Genomic DNA, 21969 nt, shown 5'->3' with positions numbered 1-21969 from the left:
ACACAGACTTGATGTGCTCTCCAAGGACACTGCACTGAAGCCATCACCACGTTGATGACACACAAGGTTTTACTTTGAGTACAGTGGGGCTGCTAGCACAAAAGAGACAAAAATCACTATATGATCTTTACCAGTAGCTTAGCGCAGGACTGACTCCTGTATTGCCCACAGCAAGTCCCATGCTCTCAGTGACACCCTCTAGCAGCACCAGCCAGAACTCATGAAAAGGACCTGTCAAAAGTCTGAATGGAAGTGGAGAATTATTTGGGATGGATTAAATGCAAAATGGAATGAGTTTCCTCTGAAATGTGAAATTAAGTCATAAAAGAATTATTATTTTTTTATTTTTTTTTGTAAGACAACTCTGTTAAGATAACTCTGATAAACTCTCAGTGTTTTTCTTTTCCTTGGGCAGGACCTCATGACCAGAAGCAGGAAATGCCCAACATCAGCTCTGTGAGTGAGTTCCTGCTGCTGGCATTCGCAGACACACGCGAGCTGCAGCTTCTGCACTTTGCGCTCTTCCTGGGCATCTACCTGGCTGCCCTCCTGGGCAACGGCCTCATCCTCAGTGCCGTAGCCTGTGACCACCGCCTCCACACCCCCATGTACTTCTTCCTCCTCAACCTCGCCCTCCTCGACGTGGGCTGCATCTCCACCACTCTGCCCAAAGCCATGGCCAATGCCCTCTGGGACACCAGGGCCATCTCCTATCAAGGATGTGCTGCTCAAGTTCTCTTTTTTGCCTTCTTCTTTGGTTCAGAGTACTATCTCCTCACTGTCATGGCCTACGACCGCTACGTTGCCATCTGCAAGCCCCTGCACTACGGGAGCCTCCTGGGCAGCAGAGCTTGTGCCCAGATGGCAGCAGCTGTCTGGGGCAGTGGCTTTCTCAATGCTGTCCTACACATGGCCGCTACATTTTCCCTGCCCCTCTGCCAAGGCAATGCTGTGGACCAGTTCTTCTGTGAGATCCCCCAGATCCTCAAGCTCTCCTGCTCAGATGCCTACCTCAGGGAAGTTGAGGCACTAGTTTTTAGCGTTTCTTTAACATTTTGTTGCTTTGTTTTCATCATGTTATCCTATGTGCAGATCCTCAGGGCAGTGCTGAGGATGCCGTCTTCTCAGGGCCGGCACAAAGCCTTTTCCACGTGCCTCCCTCACCTGGCCGTGGTCTCCCTGTTTGTCAGCACTGCCGTGTTTGCCTACCTGAAGCCCCCCTCCATTTCCTCTCCATCCCTGGACCTGGTGGTGTCATTTCTGTACTCCGTGGTGCCTCCAGCACTGAACCCCCTCATCTACAGCATGAGGAACCAGGAGTTCAAGGTTGCAGTAAGGAAACTCTTTGGATACGTGTTTCTTTGCAATCAATGTCTGTGAGTTCCCTGATTATTTCAGGAACTGTGAGGAAAATTTTTGTTACTACTCTATAAATATTTTCTACATATTATTTGTTCTGATTTAAATTATGTTATCGTTAACCTGCTACCTGATTTTCTTATTTTTATTTTTTCATTTACAGTCATCTACTCAGTCATCATACCCAGTCATCTAATTACTGAAAGAAGCAGGTTATGTAGAGAAACACAATAAAAAAGTAAATAAAACAAAACATCAGAACTACACTGTTATCAGCTGCCATCTCTTCCCATACACTCAGGAGCTGGGGGAGGAGCCCCAGTACACAGGAGGGTCTCAGGGCTAAGAGCTCAGCTGCTACATGGAGTTTGGGTAGGGGCTGCTGCTTCTCTGGAGCCAGGGCCATGGCCAGCAGCAGGACGTGGCCTTGTCACTGCTTCTCTCTTTTGGCTTTCAGTGTGTTCTCCTGTGCTCTTTTATTCGGATAAGCTATCATATCTCATATGCCTTGGTGACAGTCCTGTTCTCTCTGCAGTGGCATCCCTGTGACTGCAGGCAGCAGCAGGCACTGTGCAACCCTGGGTCACAGTTGCCTCTCTGCAAGCACAACAGTAACAGGAGGGTCTTCCTCAGGGCAAACCCAGAAGCCTGGGCATCTCTCCAAAGCTGCTGCCCGGAATACAGCCAAGAGGTTGCTCCCTGCTCTTCTGTTTTCTGGGGTTCTAGTGCCGGGTTCTTCACCTGGGGCTCAACAACCCCAAACAGAGCTACAGGCTGGGAGATGAGTAGTTGGAGAGCTGCCTGGCAGAGAAGGACGTGGGAGTACTGGTTGATAGTCGGCTGAATATGAGCCAGCAGTGTGCTCAGGTGGCCAAGAAGGCCAACAGCATCCTGGCTTGTATCAGAAGCAGTGTGGCCAGCAGGGCTAAGAAAGTGATCGTCCCCCTATACTCAGCTCAGGTACTGAGAGGAGAGTGATGTAACCACTTGAGAAGCTAAAGTCAGAAGGAAAACTTGAAGTGACTTGGAGTATTGATGGGCCCCACTGAGGGCTGTTACTAACAAAGCCTCCCCAGGGACATGTTAGGGCAGATAATTGGAGGCCATGGTTACAGACAGGCAAAGCACTATGCTGAGAAAAATCTTGGTTGGTTTTAATGAAGCTGAAGGGCCAAGGCCTGACCACAGCCACTGGGAGAGGAGACCCTGCACACCCGTGTCTGGCTCAGGGCTAGTCTTGGGGTCTGTGGGATGTGGTGGGTACTGTGATGCTACTAGAAGAAATTCATTTTGACACCTCCTCAGCCCTGCACAGTGTTGCAAGGAAGCAATGCCAACAGTCAGCATGCCAAGCAGGTGCCTTCTGCTGGCCTAGAAGGGCCACTGCCACATGTCAGCCCAAAAGTGCAGATCCCAGGGAGAAGGCAAGGTGACCTACCACCTCCAGACACAAGTGACCTCCCAGTCCCTTTCTGTGACACGTTCCTGCTGCTGCCCTATCAAGTGCAGAGACAGAAGTGACCTCACAGTCCCTGCCACAGTCACATTCCTGCTGCTGGGGCAGGAGATGCTGAGGCAGAGCTGAGCTCCTCAGAGCATCCCCACCCATCTCCTCCTTGTGGCCCACAAGCTGATCAGATCAGGATGAGCAAGAGACTCAAGATAAAGGGAAGCGTCTATAGGCTGTGTTTTGGCTTGAAGGGATACTTTGAGGTCAGGCATAAGAACAGTGGATTCCTGTCAGGGTGTGGAGTAGCATTTAGGTTTGGGGATTAATGTCAGTGATTAAAATAGTGCAAGGGCTTTACATGACTATTTTAAGTCAGTGTTACAGCAAAATCAACATTGCCTGAATGTTCGAACCTCACAGAAATCATTAATTTCTGCTGGCCAAGCTCCTCTTTCCTCCCTCAAATCTCACATCTCTCCTGGCCAGGCTTTTCCTGACTTTGCCATATCAGTCATCTTCTTAGGGGCAGCTTTCTGATGGCTTTCATGATCTCAGAGTACCTGCCTCACATCTGTTGGCTACACCTTTTTTGAAACTGACACAGCCTCTAAGTCAGGATGGAAAAGAACACAAAGGCTGTAGCTGAACCCTGCACAATGTGCCCAGCAGCTCTTGTACGACCTCAAAATTTTGTTTCCTGCCTCCAACTTTTAGATACGGAATGGCTCCTGTGCACCCAGGCTATCTTTTTCCAAACCCTCATGCATGGTTCAGTTTGCCCCAAGCGTCTTGGAGGCAGTGGCCCCCTCTGTGTCGAAAACTGAAAGCATTGCTAAAGGATGACTTCAGGCAAAAGCTGACACCTCTGACATGACAACCCCTATCCAAGACCTCTTCCTCTATGGGGCCTACCATGTACTTAGAAAGAACCAATCTCAGAAACTACATGCACAGCAAGTGCCTTCTGCTGCCCTACCATGGACACTGGCAGATGTGAGCCTAAAGGCACAGATCCCAGCCAGGAGTCAAGGGTGACCTGTCAGCTACTTCAGAAAGAGCTCACCTCACAGGCCATTTAACAGCCATTCGCTTCCTGCTGGACTTAGTGCTTCTGATACACCACTGAGCTTATAATGCCACACCTAGAAAACACCCCCTTTTTGGGCCAGGACCTGCCCAGGTAAAAATGATCTGGTTGTGATCCTCCAAGCCCATGGCACACCTGCTGGGCTCCCAGCCTCTCTGAGACACAGGAGCCAGTTCCGTGCCAGTCCTGGGAGGTGCTAGGGTAGGAGGGACTTTGCAGGCAATGTTCCAGCCCCATGCCTGTTGGTGGTCTCTCAGCTCCTAGTGCACAGTGGGGATCACATTCGTATCTAGAAGCCATGAGCCTGAAGCTGGCCTAGCAGACACTCAGGGGAAGCACCCTCTCAGCCCCAGCCCCAGCTCCAGCCCAAACCCCAGCTGGTCTGCAGAGTGAGGGGGCTGTGGTGCCCGGTGCCCTGGGGCTGCAGAGCTCTCCTCTGCCTGCTCACACCAGACTGAGCACTTGAGCTCTAGACAGTCCACATGGGACACAACATGGTGCTCAGAAGTAAATATTGGTGTCTTCTTTTTAAGACAAGGTATCAGTTTCTCAGAGACTGGCAGCACAGCAGTCTGCTTGTGGGTATTGATGAGTTACTAAATATTCCTTATGTTTGGGGTTGTTATTTCTTTTTCTTTCATTTTTCTTTTCCTTTCCCTTCCTCATGTGTCTATCTCTCTGTGAGTTTTTATGTTCTTTCCCCTCTCCCTCCAGATGTGTTTCCTCCTCTCCCTCTAGAGGAGGAGGAAGCAGGCAGCTCATGCATGTTTAGTTGCTAGTTCAGGTGAGGAAGGAGGATGCTGGCTATGCTGCAAGGAGATGGAGGTCTGTGTAGCTGCAGGAGCCCTGCTCTCTTGCCTGGCAGATCCCCAGCACACAGTGCCTGTTCCCCGCAGGGCCAGCCCCGCTCCCCAGGCCAGCACAAGAGGCCTGGCTCAGGCACAGAGCAGCCTGCCCCGAGCAGGGGCCTGCACAAAGAACTTTCCCTTTGCCCTTTCCCCATCAGTGCAGGCCCAGCAATGCTGCCCTGCTCTTCCCCAGGGCCATTCCTGCTCCCAGAGAGCCTTGCCCAGGGCAGTGTGTCTGTGCTGGCCAGGTCAGCCATTGCTGCTTCCTGCCCTGTGCTCCCCACAGAGCCCCAAGCTGGCGGTGCTGCTGTGAGAGCCAGGGGCTGTGGTGCCCTGGGATCCCCGGGGGTCTCCCCCCCTGCCCATGCTGTTCAGGCTGGGCAGGAGACCTACATCCATGGGGATCTCTGCTGCTGAGCCCCCTTCCATCTGCCCTGATGGCTCAGCAGCACAGGGCAGTGCTGGGCAGGACCATGGGGTATCTCTAAGGGCACAAAGGACAGGTGAGTGCTGCACCAGACCTGGCCCAGGAGCCTATAAGAGGGTGTCCACTGTTCCTTTGCAGTCTTATGGGCCTTCACCTGCTGGCTCTTCACTTCCTCCCCCAGCATTGCAGAGACCTGTTTAGAACAAAGAATCCTCAGATTTACTTTTCCCTTTAAAAAATACACGTAAACATTATTCTTCGGATGGTCACTCATTTTACGAGGTCCTAATCGCTACGCACTGAGCACATTGTTCCTGCAGATCCCCTGACATCTCCCGGCAGATCCAGATTCCTCTGCAGGCCTGCATCGGCCATCAGCCTCACTGCAGGAGGTGCAGTCCCATCGAGATCAATCCAGTTGTCTACTTCGGGAAGTGCCACCATAAAGAGAGCTCTTGGTGCAGCTCTTGATCCCTCACAGAACACCCTGGGACTTTTTAAAGCTGAACTCAGAATCACAGAATCACAGAATCACAGAATTTCTAGGTTGGAAGAGACCTCAAGATCATCGAGTCCAACCTCTAACCTAACGCCAAAAGTCCCCAATAAACCATATCCCTAAGCTCTACATCTGAACATCTTTTAAAGACTTCCAGGGATGGTGACTCCACCACTTCCCTGGGCAGCCTGTTCCAATGCCTCACAACCCTTTCAGTGAAGAAGTTCTTCCTAACATCTAACCTAAAACTCCCCTGGCGCAACTTTAGCCCATTCCCCCTCATCCTGTCACCAGGCACGTGGGAGAACAGGCCAACCCCCACCTCGCTACAGCCTCCCTTGAGGTACCTATAGAGAGCGATAATGTCGCCCCTGAACCTCCTTTTCTCCAGGCTGAACAAGCCCAGATCCCTCAGCCGCTCCTCGTAGGACTTGTTCTCCAGGCCCCTCACCAGCTTTGTCGCCCTTCTCTGCACCCGCTCAAGCACCTTGATGTCCTCCTTGTAGCGAGGGGCCCAAAACTGAACACAGTACTCGAGGTGTGGCCTCACCAGAGCTGAGTACAGGGGGACGATCACCTCCCTAGCCCTGCTGGCCACACTGTTCCTGATACAAGCCAGGATGCCGTTGGCCTTCTTGGCCACCTGAGCACACTGCTGGCTCATATTCAGCCGACTATCCACCATCACTCCCAGGTCCTTCTCTGCCTGGCAGCTCTCCAACCACTCATCTCCCAGCCTGTAGCTCTGCTTGGGGTTATTGCACCCCAGGTGCAGGACCCGGCACTTGGCCTTGTTGAACTTCATGCAGTTGGCCTCAGCCCATCGGTGCAGCCTATCCAGATGCTCCTGCAGAGCTTTCCTATCCTCAAGCAGATCGACACACGCACCTAACTTGGTGTCATCTGCAAACTTACTGAGGGTGCACTCAATGCCCTCGTCCAGATCATCGATGAAGATATTAAAGAGGACCGGCCCCAGCACCGAGCCCTGGGGGATGCCACTAGTGACTGGCCTCCAACTGGACTTGTCTCCATTCACCACGACTCTTTGGGCCCGGCTATCCAGCCAGTTTCTAACCCAACGAAGCGTGCGCCAGTCCAAGCCAAAACACAAGTCACAAACCGGACACAAGTCACCTCAGCAGCAGCTTCCAAGCCAGGGGCCTGCTGCTGGCCTTGCAGCTTCTTGGCTACACACAGCCAAGCCTTGTGCCTCCTGCTGCCCACTCATGGACTCAAGCAGAAGGGACAGGACAACTCATGTTGGGGCCTTCTTTCTGTCTTGGTCCTCCTGGCTCTGGAGGCAGAGGGGATCCCCCAGTCAGCATGCCAAGCAGGTGCCTTGTGCTGGCCTAGCAGGGCCACTGCCAGATGTCAGCCCAAAAGTGCAGATCCCAGGGAGAAGCCAAGGCTGACCTGCCACCTCCAGACACAAGTGACCTCACAGTCCCTTTGCGTGACACGTTCCTACTGCTGCCCTATCAAGTGCAGAGACAGAAGTGACCTCACAGTCCCTGCCACAGTCACATTCCTCCTGTTGGGGCAGGAGATCCTGAAGCCGAGCTCGTATCTCCCTAGTCCCTTAGGGACTAGGACTCACTTTTCTGGGTTAGAGAGTAAACAGAGGTTTTTTGGGAACGTTTGGTGTTCTTCTGTGGTTAGGGTATAGGCAAGCTCTGTAGTTTAGCATTTTATTTAGGTCTGCCAAGAAATTGAGGGATAAATAGAGCATTTTAATACTAGTGTCCACGGAAGGCATTTGGGTGAGTAAGCCTCATCTTGGCAAGAGATGCAAGGAATAATAAGAAGAGATTCTAGAGATACATCACTCGGTAAATAAAGGCCAAGGAGAGTGTACCCCCTGCAATGAATGAGAAGGGTGGACTGGTAATGACAGACATGGAGAAGGCTGAGGGACTCAACAACATCTTTGCCTCAGTCTTCCCTGCCAGTCAGGCTTCCCAAGTCTTTCATTTCCCTGAACCCATGGATGGAGGCTGGAGGTGCAAATTCCCACCCACTCTAAGTGAAGAGCAGGTTTGAGACCGCCTGATGGAACTCAACAAGTACAAGTCTATGGCACCTGATGACTTGCATCCCGTCGTCCTGAGAGAACTGGCTGAAGCAGTTGGCAAGCCTCTCTCCATCATATTTGAAGATTCCTGTCAGTTGTGTGAAGTCCCTGGTGGCTTGAAAAAGGGAAATATCACTCCCATTTTTAAAAAGGGTAGAAAGGATAACCCAGGGAACTACTGAATGGTGAGCCTCAAGGCACAAAGAGATGATGTCAAGGCACAAAGAGGTGATCTCAGGCAGCCAGCATGGCTTCACCAAAGGACAAATCTTGCCTGACCAATCTGGTGGCTTTCTAGAATGGAGTGACCACATCAGACAACAAGGGAAGACCGACCGATGTCATCTACTTGGACTTCTGTAAGACCATTGCCATGGTCCCACATGACATCCTGGTCTCCAAATTAGAGAGATATTCATTTGATGGGTGAACCATTCAGTGGGTAAGGAGTTGGCCTGAAGGTCACACACAGAGAGTGGTGCTCAATGGCTCTATGTCCAAGTGGAGGCTGGTGATGAGTCTTGTACCTCAGGGGTCTGTCCTCAGACCTGTATGGTTTAATATGTTTATTAGTGACATAGACAGTGGGGTCGAGTGCACCCTCAGCAAGTGTGCAGATGACACCAAGCTGAGAGGTGTAGTTGGTGCAACAGAGGAAGGGATTCCTGTGCAAAGGACCCTGAGCAACCTGATCTCATGGGGGGCATCCCTGTTTATGGCCAGGGGGTTAGCAATAGGTGATCTTTAAAGTCCTTCCAACAGGAGCCATTCTCTGATTCTATGGTCTCACTAGCTATACCTCAAGCATGACTCCCACCCCATCAGCCCTCCTGTGGTCTCTCACCTGACCAGAACAGAAGATGCCTCACCATCATCTTCAGTGCCATGTGCATGCTTCTGGCCTTTACGGTCCCTATCTGTGCCACATTCCTCCTGCTGGTCCATCAGCTCCACCGACAGAAGTGACCTCCCAGCCTCCTTCACATCTACATGCATCCAGCAGGCCCAGCACATCCTGAGGCACACCTGATCCCATCCCAGCATTCCCAGCCAGCTCCTCCTTGTGGCCTCTGATCTGATCACATACCTGTCACCTCACATGCCTCTTCCAATGCCATGGACTGCTGCAGGACCTCACAATCCCTGCCCTACCCCAAGCATAAAAGCCACACAAGGTAGGGGTAGGAGTGGGGTTGAAGCTGAGATGTGTTGTGTGCATGGTGGAGGGCTATGAGGGTTAGATGATCAGGTTAATGTTTAGGGATTAGAGGTCACATTCCAGGTTTAAAGGAATGGCAAGGGCTTCAAGGAATTGTTTGGTGTTGTGCCTAAGGATCCTGCTCAGGGTTTAGAATAAGGGCAAGTTTTGAGGACTTCAGTTTAGGTCTGGTTTGGGGCCTAAGGTTAAAGCTGGCACTTTTCTCTTTAGTTAGGCTTAATCATCCTTCTGCTTGCCCCTCTACTAGAAGATGGGTTTGACATCTGCCTTCTCCAAGTCCCGAGGAAAGTCTTTGATCCATCTGTCCTTTTCAAGGTATTTGAGATAGGTCTTATGACAATGTCAACACCTCCCCTAGCACCTCTCTCATCCTTCCCACACCACCACTAAGGAACCTGAGGATTGACCAGGGGATGATGAATGTTCAGAAAGAACTTGGTTAAGATCTGTGAGGTGGGCACTCATCTCAGATCTGCTGTGACACCACACAGATAAGGGTCTGCAGCCAAAAAGGAAAGATGTGGAGGCCTTGGAGTCCCTAGCAAAGCCATGTATAGACAGGGTAGAAGACTGTGACAAGGCTGAAAGTCCCAACAGGACCAGGTCTTTGTGTTCATATCTATGACTGTTATCTCTGCCACTGATGCCCATGAGGAGACAGCTTATCATTAAAGCACCAGGGCCTAATTGCCTCCTCAGCCCCACGTATGAACCAGGCAGGGGTCGTAGCATTCTCCTGTACTTGGCCATGCACATCCCCATCTCCTACTGCCCCACAAAGAGCCCTGAGCAAGGTGTGACTGCTAAGGATCTCCCTTCCCAGGGGACATGGGTCAAGGCCTGACCCTTGTGCTTGGTGACACACATCCAGTTTTCCCACACCTTAGTGTCACCTGCACACTGCCTTTGTCTCCTTGTCCTCACTGCCTCCAGGGTTCTGCTCTAACGAGCTCCAAGGGAGGCTGTGTCAGTGCTGGTCCTCAGGGGGACACTGCAGGAAACTTGCCTCTGACTTGGACTTCTGGAGAGCTGTCTTCAATTGTCTCTGAGTGCCTGAGGTTCATGGGCTCATCAGCAAAGCCCCCAGAGGGGTGATTGCAGTGCCTTGGGCTGGTGCTGTGCTGCTGAGCTGGGACGGGCTCATGGGGCTGAGAGAGCTCGTGGCAAGAGGGCCGTGGTGCAGAGAGACAGCTGTGCCCAGGAGCAGCTCCTCTGCACAGCGCAGCAGGGCTGGGGGCTCTGACCACAGCTGGCACCCAGGCAGAAAGGGATTCCAGGCAGCCTGGAGGCTGTGGGCAAAGGAGAGCTCAGTGAAGGAGAAACCTTCACAGCTCTGCCCATGGTAAGTCTCTGGCTGCACGACAGTGCAGGGCAAGCTCTTGGAAGGGACTTCTGTTTGTGGAATGTCTCTGCCTGGCCAGGAGCTGCCAGGATGCCTCTCGTGGCTTGTGCGGTGTGGAGGAGAAGATGCTGCAGGGCAGCCTTGGACAGAAGATGAGCAGGTCAGAGTCTGCCTGCAAAGAGAAGGCACTTTCTGCACTCTCTGCCTGCCTCATCCTGCTATGATTGTGGGGCAGACTCTGCATTAACAGAGTGGCTGGGTTTGCCCAGGTGATGGAGCTTCCTGTTGCGTTTGAATAAGACATAAACAGGTTAGTGATGAACCCGAGAACATCCCTTCAGTTCTCTCTGCTTACACACTGCACCAGGGCTTTGCTGAGATATTCATTAAGGACCTGCAGACAGGGAGATCTCCCCAGAGCTGTCCTCATCCCCGGCAGCTGTCTGCAGGGCTGAGCTTGGCACACAGCGGGTGGAATGGGGGCTGTGAGCATTGACGGGAGGAGCCGTGGGGACAGAGAAAGACCTGCTGGCAGGGACAACTGCAGGCAGCAGGGACATAGACAGGCAGTGAGAGGGAGCTGCTCCCTCCCTGCCATCCCCTGCAGTGCAGGCGCCTTTCTTGCAGCAGCCCCTGGTCTCCTCTCTTCCCCTCACAGCTTCTGTCACGGCATGTATAACCTGGGGGGCTGAGAATATGGGGTGTCTGAACCCTAAATCTCTGTGTCAGTAGACACATTTGCTGCAGCCCCCTCCACCTTCCTCCGTGGAAGAAGGCACAGAATCAGAGAATCATAAAATATCCTGAGTTGGAAGGGACCCACAGGGATCATCAAGTCCAACTCCTGGCTCCATACAGGTCTTGCCCCCAAACTTCTACCATATGACCAGGAGCATATTCCAAACTCTTCTTACACTCCAGAGCTCTTGTCCCTCTGCTGTCTGTGCAGGGTAGATGGCACAGGGCTGTGAGGACAGGCTCTACCTCATCGACACCACAGCCTCTGCACTGGGTTGGGTCCGCCCTGCCTGCCCATGCCTGCTTCTCTCCCTTGCCCAGCGTGGCAGCTGGTGGTGCCTGATTCTGACAGGGAGTGCTGTGCACGAAGGGTGAAGCAGGAGGAGATGCTTCCTGTTTTCTCCAGCCAGACACGCATGATCCACCTGCTGGTTTTGTCTCCTGGGTATTGAACAGGGAAGATGCACACAGAGTCACACAGCCAAACACCCCGCAGTCAGCAGAGGGAGCCACTGCCCAGGAACCTTCCCTCTTGGAACCTCGAATGGAGCAGAGTAGGCTCATTGGGAGCTGCTGGGCAGAGGAGGCTGCAGTGTACAGGACATTCAGCAAGCACAGAGCAGGGCTCCAGACAGGGAGACAGACAAAGGTCCTCTTGAAACAGGTAATTTAAGGCTTTCACTGTGAATTAACTGAATTATGCTAACAGACATTACTCGTGACACTCTATTTATATTTTTTTCTCATTTGGCAGTGTCCATGTCCAAAGTCAGCAAATGCCCAACATCAGCTCAGTGAGCGAGTTCCTCCTGCTGGCATTCGCAGACACGCACGAGCTGCAGCTCCTGCACTTCGCGCTCTTCCTGGGCATCTACCTGGCTGCCCTCCTGGGCAATGGCCTCATCCTCAGCGCCGTAGCCTGCCACCACCGCCTCCACACCCCCATGTACTTCTTCCTCCTCAACCTCGCCCTCCTTGACCTGGGCTGCATCTCCACCACTCTACCCAAAGCCATGGCCAATGCCCTCTGGGACACCAGGGCAATCTCCTATCAAGGGTGTGCTGCTCAGGTCTTCTTTTCGGTCTTCTTGTTTTGTTCAGAGTACTATCTCCTCACTGTCATGGCCTATGACCGCTACGTAGCCATCTGCAAGCCCCTGTACTACGGGAGCCTCGTGGGCAGCAGAGCTTGTGCCCAGATGGCAGGTGCTGCCTGGGGCAGTGGCTTTCTCAATGCTGTCCTGCACACGGCCAACACATTTTCCCTGCCCCTCTGCCACAGCAATGTCGTGGACCAGTTCTTCTGTGAAATCCCCCACATCCTCAAGCTCTCCTGTTCAGATGCCTACCTCAGGGAAGTCGGGGCACTTGCATTTAATGTTTCTTTAGGCTTTGGTTGTTTTGTTTTCATTGTGTTGTCCTATGTGCAGATCTTCAGGGCAGTGCTGAGGATGCCCTGTGAGCAGGGATGACACAAAGCCTTTTCCACGTGCCTCCCTCACCTGGTCGTGGTCTCCCTGTTTGTCAGCACTGTCATGTTTGCCTACCTGAAGCCGCCCTCCATCTCCTCTCCATCCTTGGACATGGTGATGGCAGTTCTGTACTCGGTGCTGCCTCCAGCACTGAACCCCCTCATCTACAGCATGAGGAACCAGGAGCTGAAAGCCACACTGAAAAAACTGATTCTATTTACTTAGCAATAAATTGGCTATCTCACTTTTCTGGTTTTACTAACGTTAATCTCAGGCAGTTTGTGAGCTTTGTGAATGGAGCCAAGTCCAGTTGGAGGCCAGTCACTAGTGGCGTCCCCCAGGGCTCGGTACTGGGGCCAGTCCTCTTTAATATCTTCATCGATGATCTGGACGAGGGCATCGAGTGCACCCTCAGTAAGTTCGCAGATGACACCAAGTTAGGTGCGTGTGTCGATCTGCTTGAGGATAGGAAAGCTCTGCAGGAGGATCTGGATAGGCTGGACCGATGGGCTGAGGTCAACTGCATGAAGTTTAACAAGGCCAAGTGCCGGGTCCTGCACCTGGGGCACAATAACCCCAAGCAGAGCTACAGGCTGGGAGAGGAATGGTTGAAGAGCTGGCAGGCAGAGAAGGACCTGGGAGTGATGGTGGATAGTCGGCTGAATATGAGCCAGCAGTGTGCTCAGGTGGCCAAGAAGGCCAACGGCATCCTGGCTTGTATCAGGAACAGTGTGACCAGCAGGGCTAGGGAGGTGATCGTCCCCCTGTACTCAGCTCTGGTGAGGCCGCACCTTGAGTACTGTGTTCAGTTTTGGGCCCCTCGCTACAAGAAGGACATCGAGGTGCTCGAGAGAGTCCAGAGAAGGGCAACGAAGCTGGTGAGGGGCCTGGAGAACAAGTCCTACGAGGAGCGGCTGAGGGAGCTGGGCTTGTTCAGCCTGGAGAAGAGGAGGCTCAGGGGCGACCTTATCGCTCTCTATGGGTACCTCAAGGGAGGCTGTAGCGAGGTGGTGGTTGGTTTGTTCTCCCACGTGCCTGGTGACAGGACGAGGGGGAATGGGCTTAAGTTGAGCCAGGGGAGTTTTAGGTTAGATGTTAGGAAGAACTTCTTCACTGAAAGGGTTGTGAGGCACTGGAACAGGCTGCCCAGTTAAGTGGTGGAGTCACCATCCCTGGAAATCTTCAAAAGACGCTTAGATGTAGAGCTTAGGGATATGGTTTAGTGGAGGGCTGTTAGCGTTAGGTTGGAGGTTGGACTCGATGACCTTGAGGTCTCTTCCAACCTAGAAAATTCTGTGATTCTGTGATTCTGATTGAGTCCATGACTGGCCAGCAGGAGGCACAAGGCTTGGCTGTGTCTAGCCAAGAAGCTGCAAGGCCAGCAGCAGGCCCATGGCTTGGAAGGTGCTGCTGAGGTGACTTGTGTCTGCTTGGCTGAGAGGCCACAAGGAGCCTGCTGGGTTGGGATGCCTACTTCAAGAGTGGTTTCCTACCAGATGGAGCTTTCTGCGGTAGCAAAGAAGAGCAGTAGAGAAAAAACTGCCACAAAGTGTTCCAGGAAGGCTGGCACTGGTCACAAGGAGGGAGAAATGTCCCTCAAAGGGTCATGCTGTGGTGCCAGAGGTCACCCTCTCATCAGACCCTGGCTTTGTGTTTCAAGGAACAGCTGGTGAGGGCTGATGAGACATGGGTGAAAGCAAGGCATGAAAGCAAGATGCTGAACTGAGATGGGTGTCTGCAGACTTCAAGAAAATAGGGCAATGTGTGGGACAGCAATGGAAAGCCTGCAGAGGAGAAGGCAGAGGGTGCTGGTAAAGAGGGAAGGCCAAACAGCTGTGAAGGTTTTTCCCCTTGGCAGTAGCTTAGGAGGAGATATGTTGTACTCACTGCAATGGGGCCTCATTGATTCCTTGCAACCCTGTGCAGCACCTCAGAGGTGTCATACCACTGTTCTTCTCATGGCATCACACTGCCCACCACAGCCCACAGACCCCAGGAAAAGCCTTGAGCCAGATGTGGGGGTGCAGGATCTCCCCTTCCAGTGGCTGGGGTCAGGCCTTGGCTCTTCTGCTTCACAAAAACCAACAAAGAGTTTTCTCAGCACAGTGCTTTGCCTGTCTGCAATCATGGCCTCCGATTATCTGCCCTAACAAGGCCCTGGGGAGGCTTCGTTAGTAACAGCCCTCAGTGGGGCCCATTAATACCCCAAGTCACTTCAGCTTTTCCTTCTGACTTTACTTTCTCTAGCAGTTGCATCGTTCTCCTCTCAGTACCTGAGCTTCATAGACTCAGCACCACAATACACCATGGAACTCATTAAAATGCAGAAATTCCAAACATCTCCTCCATAGTTTTCTTCAAACCTTCACGCCTTTTGCAGCTAACTGCAGAGCTTGCATAACATAGTTCAGGGAAAAGATTTCACAAAGCAAATAATAAAAATATTTTCTTGTTTCAAAGGCTGAATTTTGTTGCATTTCCATTTGAAGCATCATTCTCCTATTGCTACTGATCCAGGGTGACTTCTTTGGAGACCTCCATAGGGAGGAAAAGCAGAGTCTGGTGGTCTGACACTTCCACTGCAAGTAGTGGTCTTTGTCCCTGTAACTGCAGCACAGTTCAGCACATGAAACCCTTTCTAAAACAAGTCACATTTTTTGGGGGGCGGGATAAAATATTATAAAATAAAATAAAATAATATAAAATAAATTAAAATAAAACAAAATAAAATAAAAAATAAAATAAAATAAAATAAAATAAAATAAAATAAAATAAAATAAAATAAAATAAAATAAAATAAAATAAAATAAAATAAAATAAAATAAAATAAAATAAAGAGAAATAAAATTGAAATGACCATTGGAACCAGAGAAATTCAAATTAAATATTAGTAGGTACCTGGTCATCCATGGTCTCTCTTGGGTCTTCTGTAGAAAACTCAGGATGAAAAGTAAAGACATTTACTTTTTGTACCCTAGTCTGTTGTCCAGTCAATAGAGTAGGGCAGTCCTACTTCCTGTGCTGTAGATGCAGAAGGCAAAAAGAATTGCATTGTGCCTTACACTACCCAAGTACGTGTAACCCAGGACAAATCTTACAAGGAGCAGCTGAGGGAGCTGGGATTGTTCAGCCTGGAGAAGAGGAGGCTCAGGGGTGACCTTTTTGCTCTCTACAGCTACCTCAAAGGAGGCTGTAGCGAGGTGGGGGTTGGTCTGCTCTCTCACGTGCCCAGTGACCGGATGAGGGGGAATGGGCTAAAGTCGTGCCAGGGGAGGTTTAGGTTGGAAATTAGGAAAAACTTCTTTTCTGAGAGGGTTGTTACGCATTGGAATGGGCTGCCCAGGGAAGTGGTGGAGTCACCATCCCTGGAGGTCTTTAAAAGGTGTTTAGATGTAGTGCTTAGTGATATGGTTTAACGGAGGACTGCTTAGTGTTAGGTCAGAGGTTGGACTAGGTGATCTTGGAGGTCTCTTCCAACCTAGATGATTCTGTGATTCTGTGATCGTCTAGTCAAACCTTATTCTATGGACAGGGACAATTTCCATTAGATTAGGTTGTCCAAAGTCACTTGCCAACTGGCCTTGAACAAGGGCTCACCTTTCTGCGTTAGAGTTTAAGCAACGGTTTGTTGGGAGGATTTGGTGTTCTGCATAGGGTGTCAGGTCTGTGGCTGGGGTATGGACAAGTTTCGTGGTTTGTGGTTTTCTTTAGGTCTGCCAAGAAGTCGTCTAGGGTTAAATAAAGTGTTTTAATGCTAGTGTTAAGGGAAGAGATTAGGATGAGCAAGAGAGTAAAGGTAAGGAAAAGGGCTATGGGCTGAGTTCTGCTTGAAGGGATACTCTGAGGTCAGGTATTACTGCAGGGGATTTCTGTCAAGGTGCTGGAGCAACATTCAGGTTTTGGGATTAGGGTTACTGGTCAAAAAAGTGTAAGTGTTTTACATGACTGTTTAAAGCCAGTTTTAAAGCACCATCAATATTGCATGAAACCTCTTACCTCTACAAAATCGTTAATTTCTGCTTCCCAAGCTCCTCTTCCCTCCCCCAAATCTCACTTCTCTTGGCCAGGCTTCTCCTGTCATCCTCATATTGGTTATCTTATTGGGATCAGCTTTCTGATGGCTTTCATGATCTCAGAGTATCTGTCTCACTCTGCTGGCTACTCTGTTCCTGAGACAGAAGTGGTGGTGTAGTCAGTAGGGAAAAGGGCACAAAGTTCTGTAGGAGCATCCTGCACGTGCCCATCTGCTCTGCACCTCCACAAAAGTGTACATCCTATGAAGAAGTGTTGGTTCCAAAATGACTCCTATGGATCCAGGGTAACAGTTTGCAGGCCTTCATGCAGGTTTACCTCCCCGCAGACATCTTGGAGGCAGTGGCCGCCTCTATGGAGAAAACTAAAAACAGCTTTGAGGTATGAGTTTAGTCAAAATTTGAGATCTCTGACATGACAACCAGAGGTGTTGCTCTGCAGAGCGAGGGGGCTGTGGTGCCCAGGGCATGGGGGCACTCTGCAGGGCCGTGCTGGGCAGGCTGGGAGGCAGATCTAGCTCATGGTGTCACTGCCATTGCCCCAGGGCTGCACGTAATCACTCGCCAGGCTCCTTTGTTGGGGCTGCCGCATGCCATGGGGCTGCAGAGCTCTCCTCTGCCTGCTCACACCAGACTGAGCACTTGAGCTCTGGTCAGCCCACCACTGGGTCAATGGCAGTGATATTTCCTTGTTTCTCACGGCCTTCTCACGTCTTTCTCATAGCCCTTCCCACTGCCCAGCACTGCCTCCCAGGTGGGAAGAAGTCAACCTTCAGAAGGGCCTTTGGGCTTCCTCAGTCGTCCTGCTGCTTATTAGGACCTTCCTGACTCCCCACAGAGCTCAGAGGGAGCCTTCTTGTCCAGTGTGTGGCCCTGCACTGGCTCTGTCTGGGACAGAGTTAGTCTCTGCAGAGCAGCCCCTGTGGTGCTGTGTTTTCAATATGTGACCGTACTGGGTCTGGCTGGGATGGAGTTAACTTTTCCTGTAGAAGCCCACCCAGTGCTGTGCTCTGCTTGAGTAGCTAGAACAGCACTAGTATCACAGTAATGTTTTGTCTACTGCTGAGCAATGCTGTCACAGCATCAGGAATCTCTCTAATCCCCCCTCCCCAAAGAGCCAGCAGGCTGCAGGTGCGCAAGAGACAGGGAAGGGACATCAGCAGGGCAGCTGACCTAAACCAGCCACAGAGATATTCCATACCATATGATGTCACACTCAGCAATAAAAGGTGGAAAATGGAAGGAGAAGGGAGAGGTGGGCTCCCATTATGAAAATGTCTGTCCTCCTGAAAATCAGCTGCATCTATTGAGGCCTTGTTTCAAGGAAGTGGTAAAGCATCACTGTCACAAATAGATTTTGCTATTTTTTTTATATATATATATATATATATATATTTAAATAGTTTCTTTGCTAGTTCCAAGGAGATGGGAATACACTGCAGCTGAGACCTATGAATTTCTGTTCGCTTCTTTATTGTCTATAGCTACACAGAAAGCCTAGCTTTAGATATACATGAGATGATTAGGAAAAATAAAGAGATAAATGAACAGGTAGGAGGCTAACAATGACATTAATTAAATCGACTCCACAACTTGAAGATCATATTTATCAAGAAAAATAAAACCAAATTACTTTCTTAACTGTTTCTGAGATAAACTCGGAATGTAAAGGAACATTACAGTTTCTTAAGAAATATGTATTCAAACAATTTCCTCAGTGCACCCTTGAGCTCCTGGTTCCTCATGCTGTAGATGAGGGGGTTCACTGCTGGAGGTAACATGGAGTACAGAAAAGATACTGCAAGATCCAGGGATGGGGAGGAGAATGAGGGGGGCTTCAGGTAGGCAAACATGATAGTGCTGACAAACAGGGAGACCACGGCAAGGTGAGGGAGGCACATGGAAAAGGCTTTGTGCCTGCCCTGCTCAGAGGGCATCCTCAGCACTGCCCTGAAGATCTGCACATAGGACACCACAATAAAAAGAAAGCAACCAACAACTAAACAAGAGCTAAATGCAGTAAATCCAACTTCCCTGAGGTAGGCATCTGAGCAGGAGAGTTTGAGGATGTGGGGGATTTCACAGAAGAACTGGTCCAAAGCATTGCCATGGCAGAGGGACAGGGTAAATGTAGTGGCTGTGTGCAGGACAGCATTGAGAAAGCCACTGCCCCAGGCAGCTGCTGCCATCTGGGCACAAGCTCTGCTGTCCAGGAGGCTCCCGTAGTGCAGGGGCTTGCAGATGGCAACGTAGCGGTCATAGGCCATGACGGTAAGAAGGGAAAACTCTGCTGTGATAAAGAAGACAAAGAGAAAGACCTGTGCAGCACATCCTTGATAGGAGATGGCCCTGTTGTCCCAGAGGGCATTGGCCATGGCTTTGGGCAGAGTGGTGGAGATGCAGCCCAGGTCCAGGAGGGCGAGGTTGAGGAGGAAGAAGTACATGGGGGTGTGGAGGCGGTGGTTGCAGGCTACGGTGCTGAGGATGAGGCCGTTGCCCAGGAGGGCAGCCAGGTAGATGCCCAGGAAGAGCGCGAAGTGCAGGAGCTGCAGCTCACGCGTGTCTGCGAATGCCAGCAGCAGGAACTCTGTGATGGAGCTGATGTTGGGCATTTTCTGACATTGAACACTGTTGTCTGTAGAGAAGGAGAAGGCAGAAAAAGTTTAGAAGACAATTCTCTGAGGAAAACCTACTGCAAGCCTTAGACCACTCTCATCTGATGCCTCTCTCTTGCAAAAAGAGCTTTCTGTAGCTCTATCGCTTGAGTCCCAGGTGATGTTGGGTGAGACTGGCACTGCAAGCATGGGTTACTGGGGACTTTAGAGGTGTCCTTCCTTCTGTGAAGCAGTCAGAAAGTAGGAACAAGGGGGAAACTCAAGTTCAGTCCACTTATGAGATCCATGAACTTTGCAGGGTTGTTGCAAAAAACACCTCCAACCACACTGTAGAGCGAGTCAGATTTTATTATGCTTAGTAGAACAATCACACTCTTGTGTTTCCAAAGAAGGAGAGACAGCTTAAAGCAAAGAAGCCCCAACCCCAGTGCAGATGGACAGAATCCTCACCTTATCTCCAGGTACATGAGCAGGATCTCAGCTTTTCCCTCTTCTCCAAGAGTGCAGAGGCCTCATTCCAGCTGCCCACAGACAGCCATCCAGCAGCACAGACATGGTTTTAGTACAGAGGGGTCTTCTCCTTGAGGTACCTGGATAACACAAGGATGCCAGGAGAGAGCTGCATCCTGCGGGAAAGAAGCATGCAGCCTAGCACAATGCCCCATGGACAGAGCTGGATATTCGAAATCTGGGGTGTCCCAATACCCAATCTGCATCCCCTGCAGTGTCTGGAGGAGACTTGGACACCCAAGTCTTGGCTAAAAAGGGCAGCTGGGTTATGACACTCCAAGGGGCTTCTGCCAGACTTTCTCACCTCACACTGCAACCCAGCAGGACTCTCAAAGCCTACTGCATTGCCCACTGCCCTCCCAGAAACAAGACCCAGCAGGAGGAGACCCTTCCAGGAGCTGCAGTTGCATGGCCCTGCAGCCAGGCACTTACCTTGTCAAGGGCTGTGCAGGTTTCTCCTGCAGGCAGCTCTCAGCATCCTCCCACTGCCAAGTGCCTTCAGCCCCTCTCTCCTTCTCTCCTCTCCCCGTGCCAGCTGCGGTCAGAGCCCCCAGCCCTGCTGCGCTGTGCAGAGGAGCTGCTCCTGGGCACAGCTCTCTCTCTGCAACAGGAACACTTTTGAAATGAGTTTTCTCTGTCCCACGAGCCCAGCCCAGCTCAGCAGAACAGCACCAGCCCAAGGCACTGCAATGACCATCCTGGGGGCTTTGCTGATGAGCCCATGAACCTCAGGCACTCAGAGACAATTGAAGACATCTCTCCAGGAGTCCAAGTCAGAGGCAAGTTTCCTGCAGTGTCCCCCTGAGTGCCAGCACTGACTCAGCCTCCCTTGGAGCTCATTAGAGCAGAACAGTGAGGACAAGGAGACAAAGGCAATGTGAAGGTGACACTGATGTATAGGAAAAGTGAATGTTTGTCACCAAGCACAAGGGCCAGGACTTGACATCCATTCCATTTTAAGGGAGATCCTTTCCCTTCACACCTTGCTCAGGGCTCTTCATGGGGCAGTGGGAGATGGGGATGTGCATTGCCAAGTGCAGGAGAATGGTACGACCCCTGCCTGGTTCATGGGTGGGGGCGAGGAGGCAATGAGGCCCTGGTGCTTTAACGATCAGCTGTCTCCTCATAGGCCTCAGTGGCAGAGACAACAGCCATAGCCATGGACACAAAGACCTGGGTCCTGTTGGGACTTTCAGCCTTGGTAGAGCCCTTGATCCTCTCCACACCAGGCTGTCCTAGGGACTCCTAGACCTGTATGTCTTTTCCTGCTGGCTGCAGACCCTCTTCTGTGTAGTGCCACACTGGATCTCTGAGGAGTCTGATAACTCAGATCTTCTTGGTGGCCATGCTCCTCGTAAGGCAGCTCTGTGGGAAGCTGGCCTGGCTCCTGATGAGCAGGCACCACTGCTCGTATGGCATCCCTCGTGGTGCCCAGGCACTCCTCCTCCTGGGCACTGCTCACTCAGCAGGGTCCCAGTCTGCCCTCATGTGTGGGGTTCCTCTTCCTCTGTTTCAGGACTGGGCACTTCTCCTTGTAAATGCCAAGAGATTTCTGTAGGCAAAATCCTGCAGTTTCTCAAGGTTGCCCCACACTAATGCTCCATTCTGTCAGCTCTTCATGTCTACAGGCAGACAGTTCAAACTTTGTGTGTTATTGTGCTATATCTGACAAGACAGCAGCATCAGGAAAGTTTGGATAATACAGGAGTAACCATCAAGTCTGTGGTCTGGGTATGGGCAAGCATTATGGTTTAGGGTTTTGTTTAGGTCTGGCAAGAAGTCTAGAGATAAATAGAGCATTTAATGGTAGTGTTAAGGGCAGGGATCAGGGTGAGCAAGAGAGTAAATGTAAGGGACAGGGGCTCTGCGCTGAGTTTTTCTTGAGGTGATATCTTGAGTTCTGATTTCCAATAGTGGATTCCTGTCAGGATGTTGCACTAATGTTTAGGTTGAGGGATTATTGTTATTGTTTACATGCCTTACAAGACTGAAGTCAGTTTTAACAGCAGCATCAACATTACAGGAACCCTCTTACCTCTACAAAGGTAAGCTTCCGAGCTCCTCTTCCCTTCCTCTTCCCTCCCCCAACTCTCACATTTCTCCTGGCCAGGCTACTCCTGACCTCTCCATAGCAGTCATCTAACTGGGCTAACTGGGATCAGCTTTCTGATGTCTGTCATTATATCAGAGTACCTGTGTCACCTCTGTTGGCTACACTATTCTGTAGTATTAGAATACGCAGTACTCTGTTGGCTATTTTATTCAGTTACTCACAAAGCCTCCCATGGGAATTGTTAG

At 51.0% G+C, this 21969-nt stretch overlaps 2 protein-coding genes across 2 annotated transcripts; one reads left to right on the top strand and one right to left on the bottom strand.

Moving 5' to 3' along the window:
- Nucleotides 1–438: 438 nt before the first annotated feature.
- On the top strand, nt 439–5642 carry LOC311427884 (olfactory receptor 14J1-like; the record flags this gene model as incomplete). The annotated part of the gene is made up of 3 exons (XM_084539472.1): nt 439–1332; nt 5031–5053; nt 5492–5642. The coding sequence occupies 3 exons, from the start codon at nt 439–441 to the stop codon at nt 5640–5642; spliced, it is 1068 nt and encodes a 355-aa protein (XP_084395598.1).
- A 12580-nt stretch (nt 5643–18222) lies between these two features.
- On the bottom strand, nt 18223–19158 carry LOC311427883 (olfactory receptor 14A16-like; the record flags this gene model as incomplete). Its single annotated transcript, XM_084539471.1, has 1 exon — nt 18223–19158. One exon carries the CDS (start codon nt 19156–19158, stop codon nt 18223–18225), a length of 936 nt encoding a protein of 311 aa, XP_084395597.1.
- Between the last annotated feature and the right edge of the window lie 2811 nt (nt 19159–21969).

Source organism: Aythya ferina, assembly GCF_964211825.1.
Source record: "Aythya ferina genome assembly, contig: HAP1_SCAFFOLD_29, whole genome shotgun sequence".
In the NCBI taxonomy this organism is placed as follows: Eukaryota; Metazoa; Chordata; class Aves; order Anseriformes; family Anatidae; genus Aythya; species Aythya ferina.
This window is presented reverse-complemented; position numbering and strand designations above follow the sequence as displayed.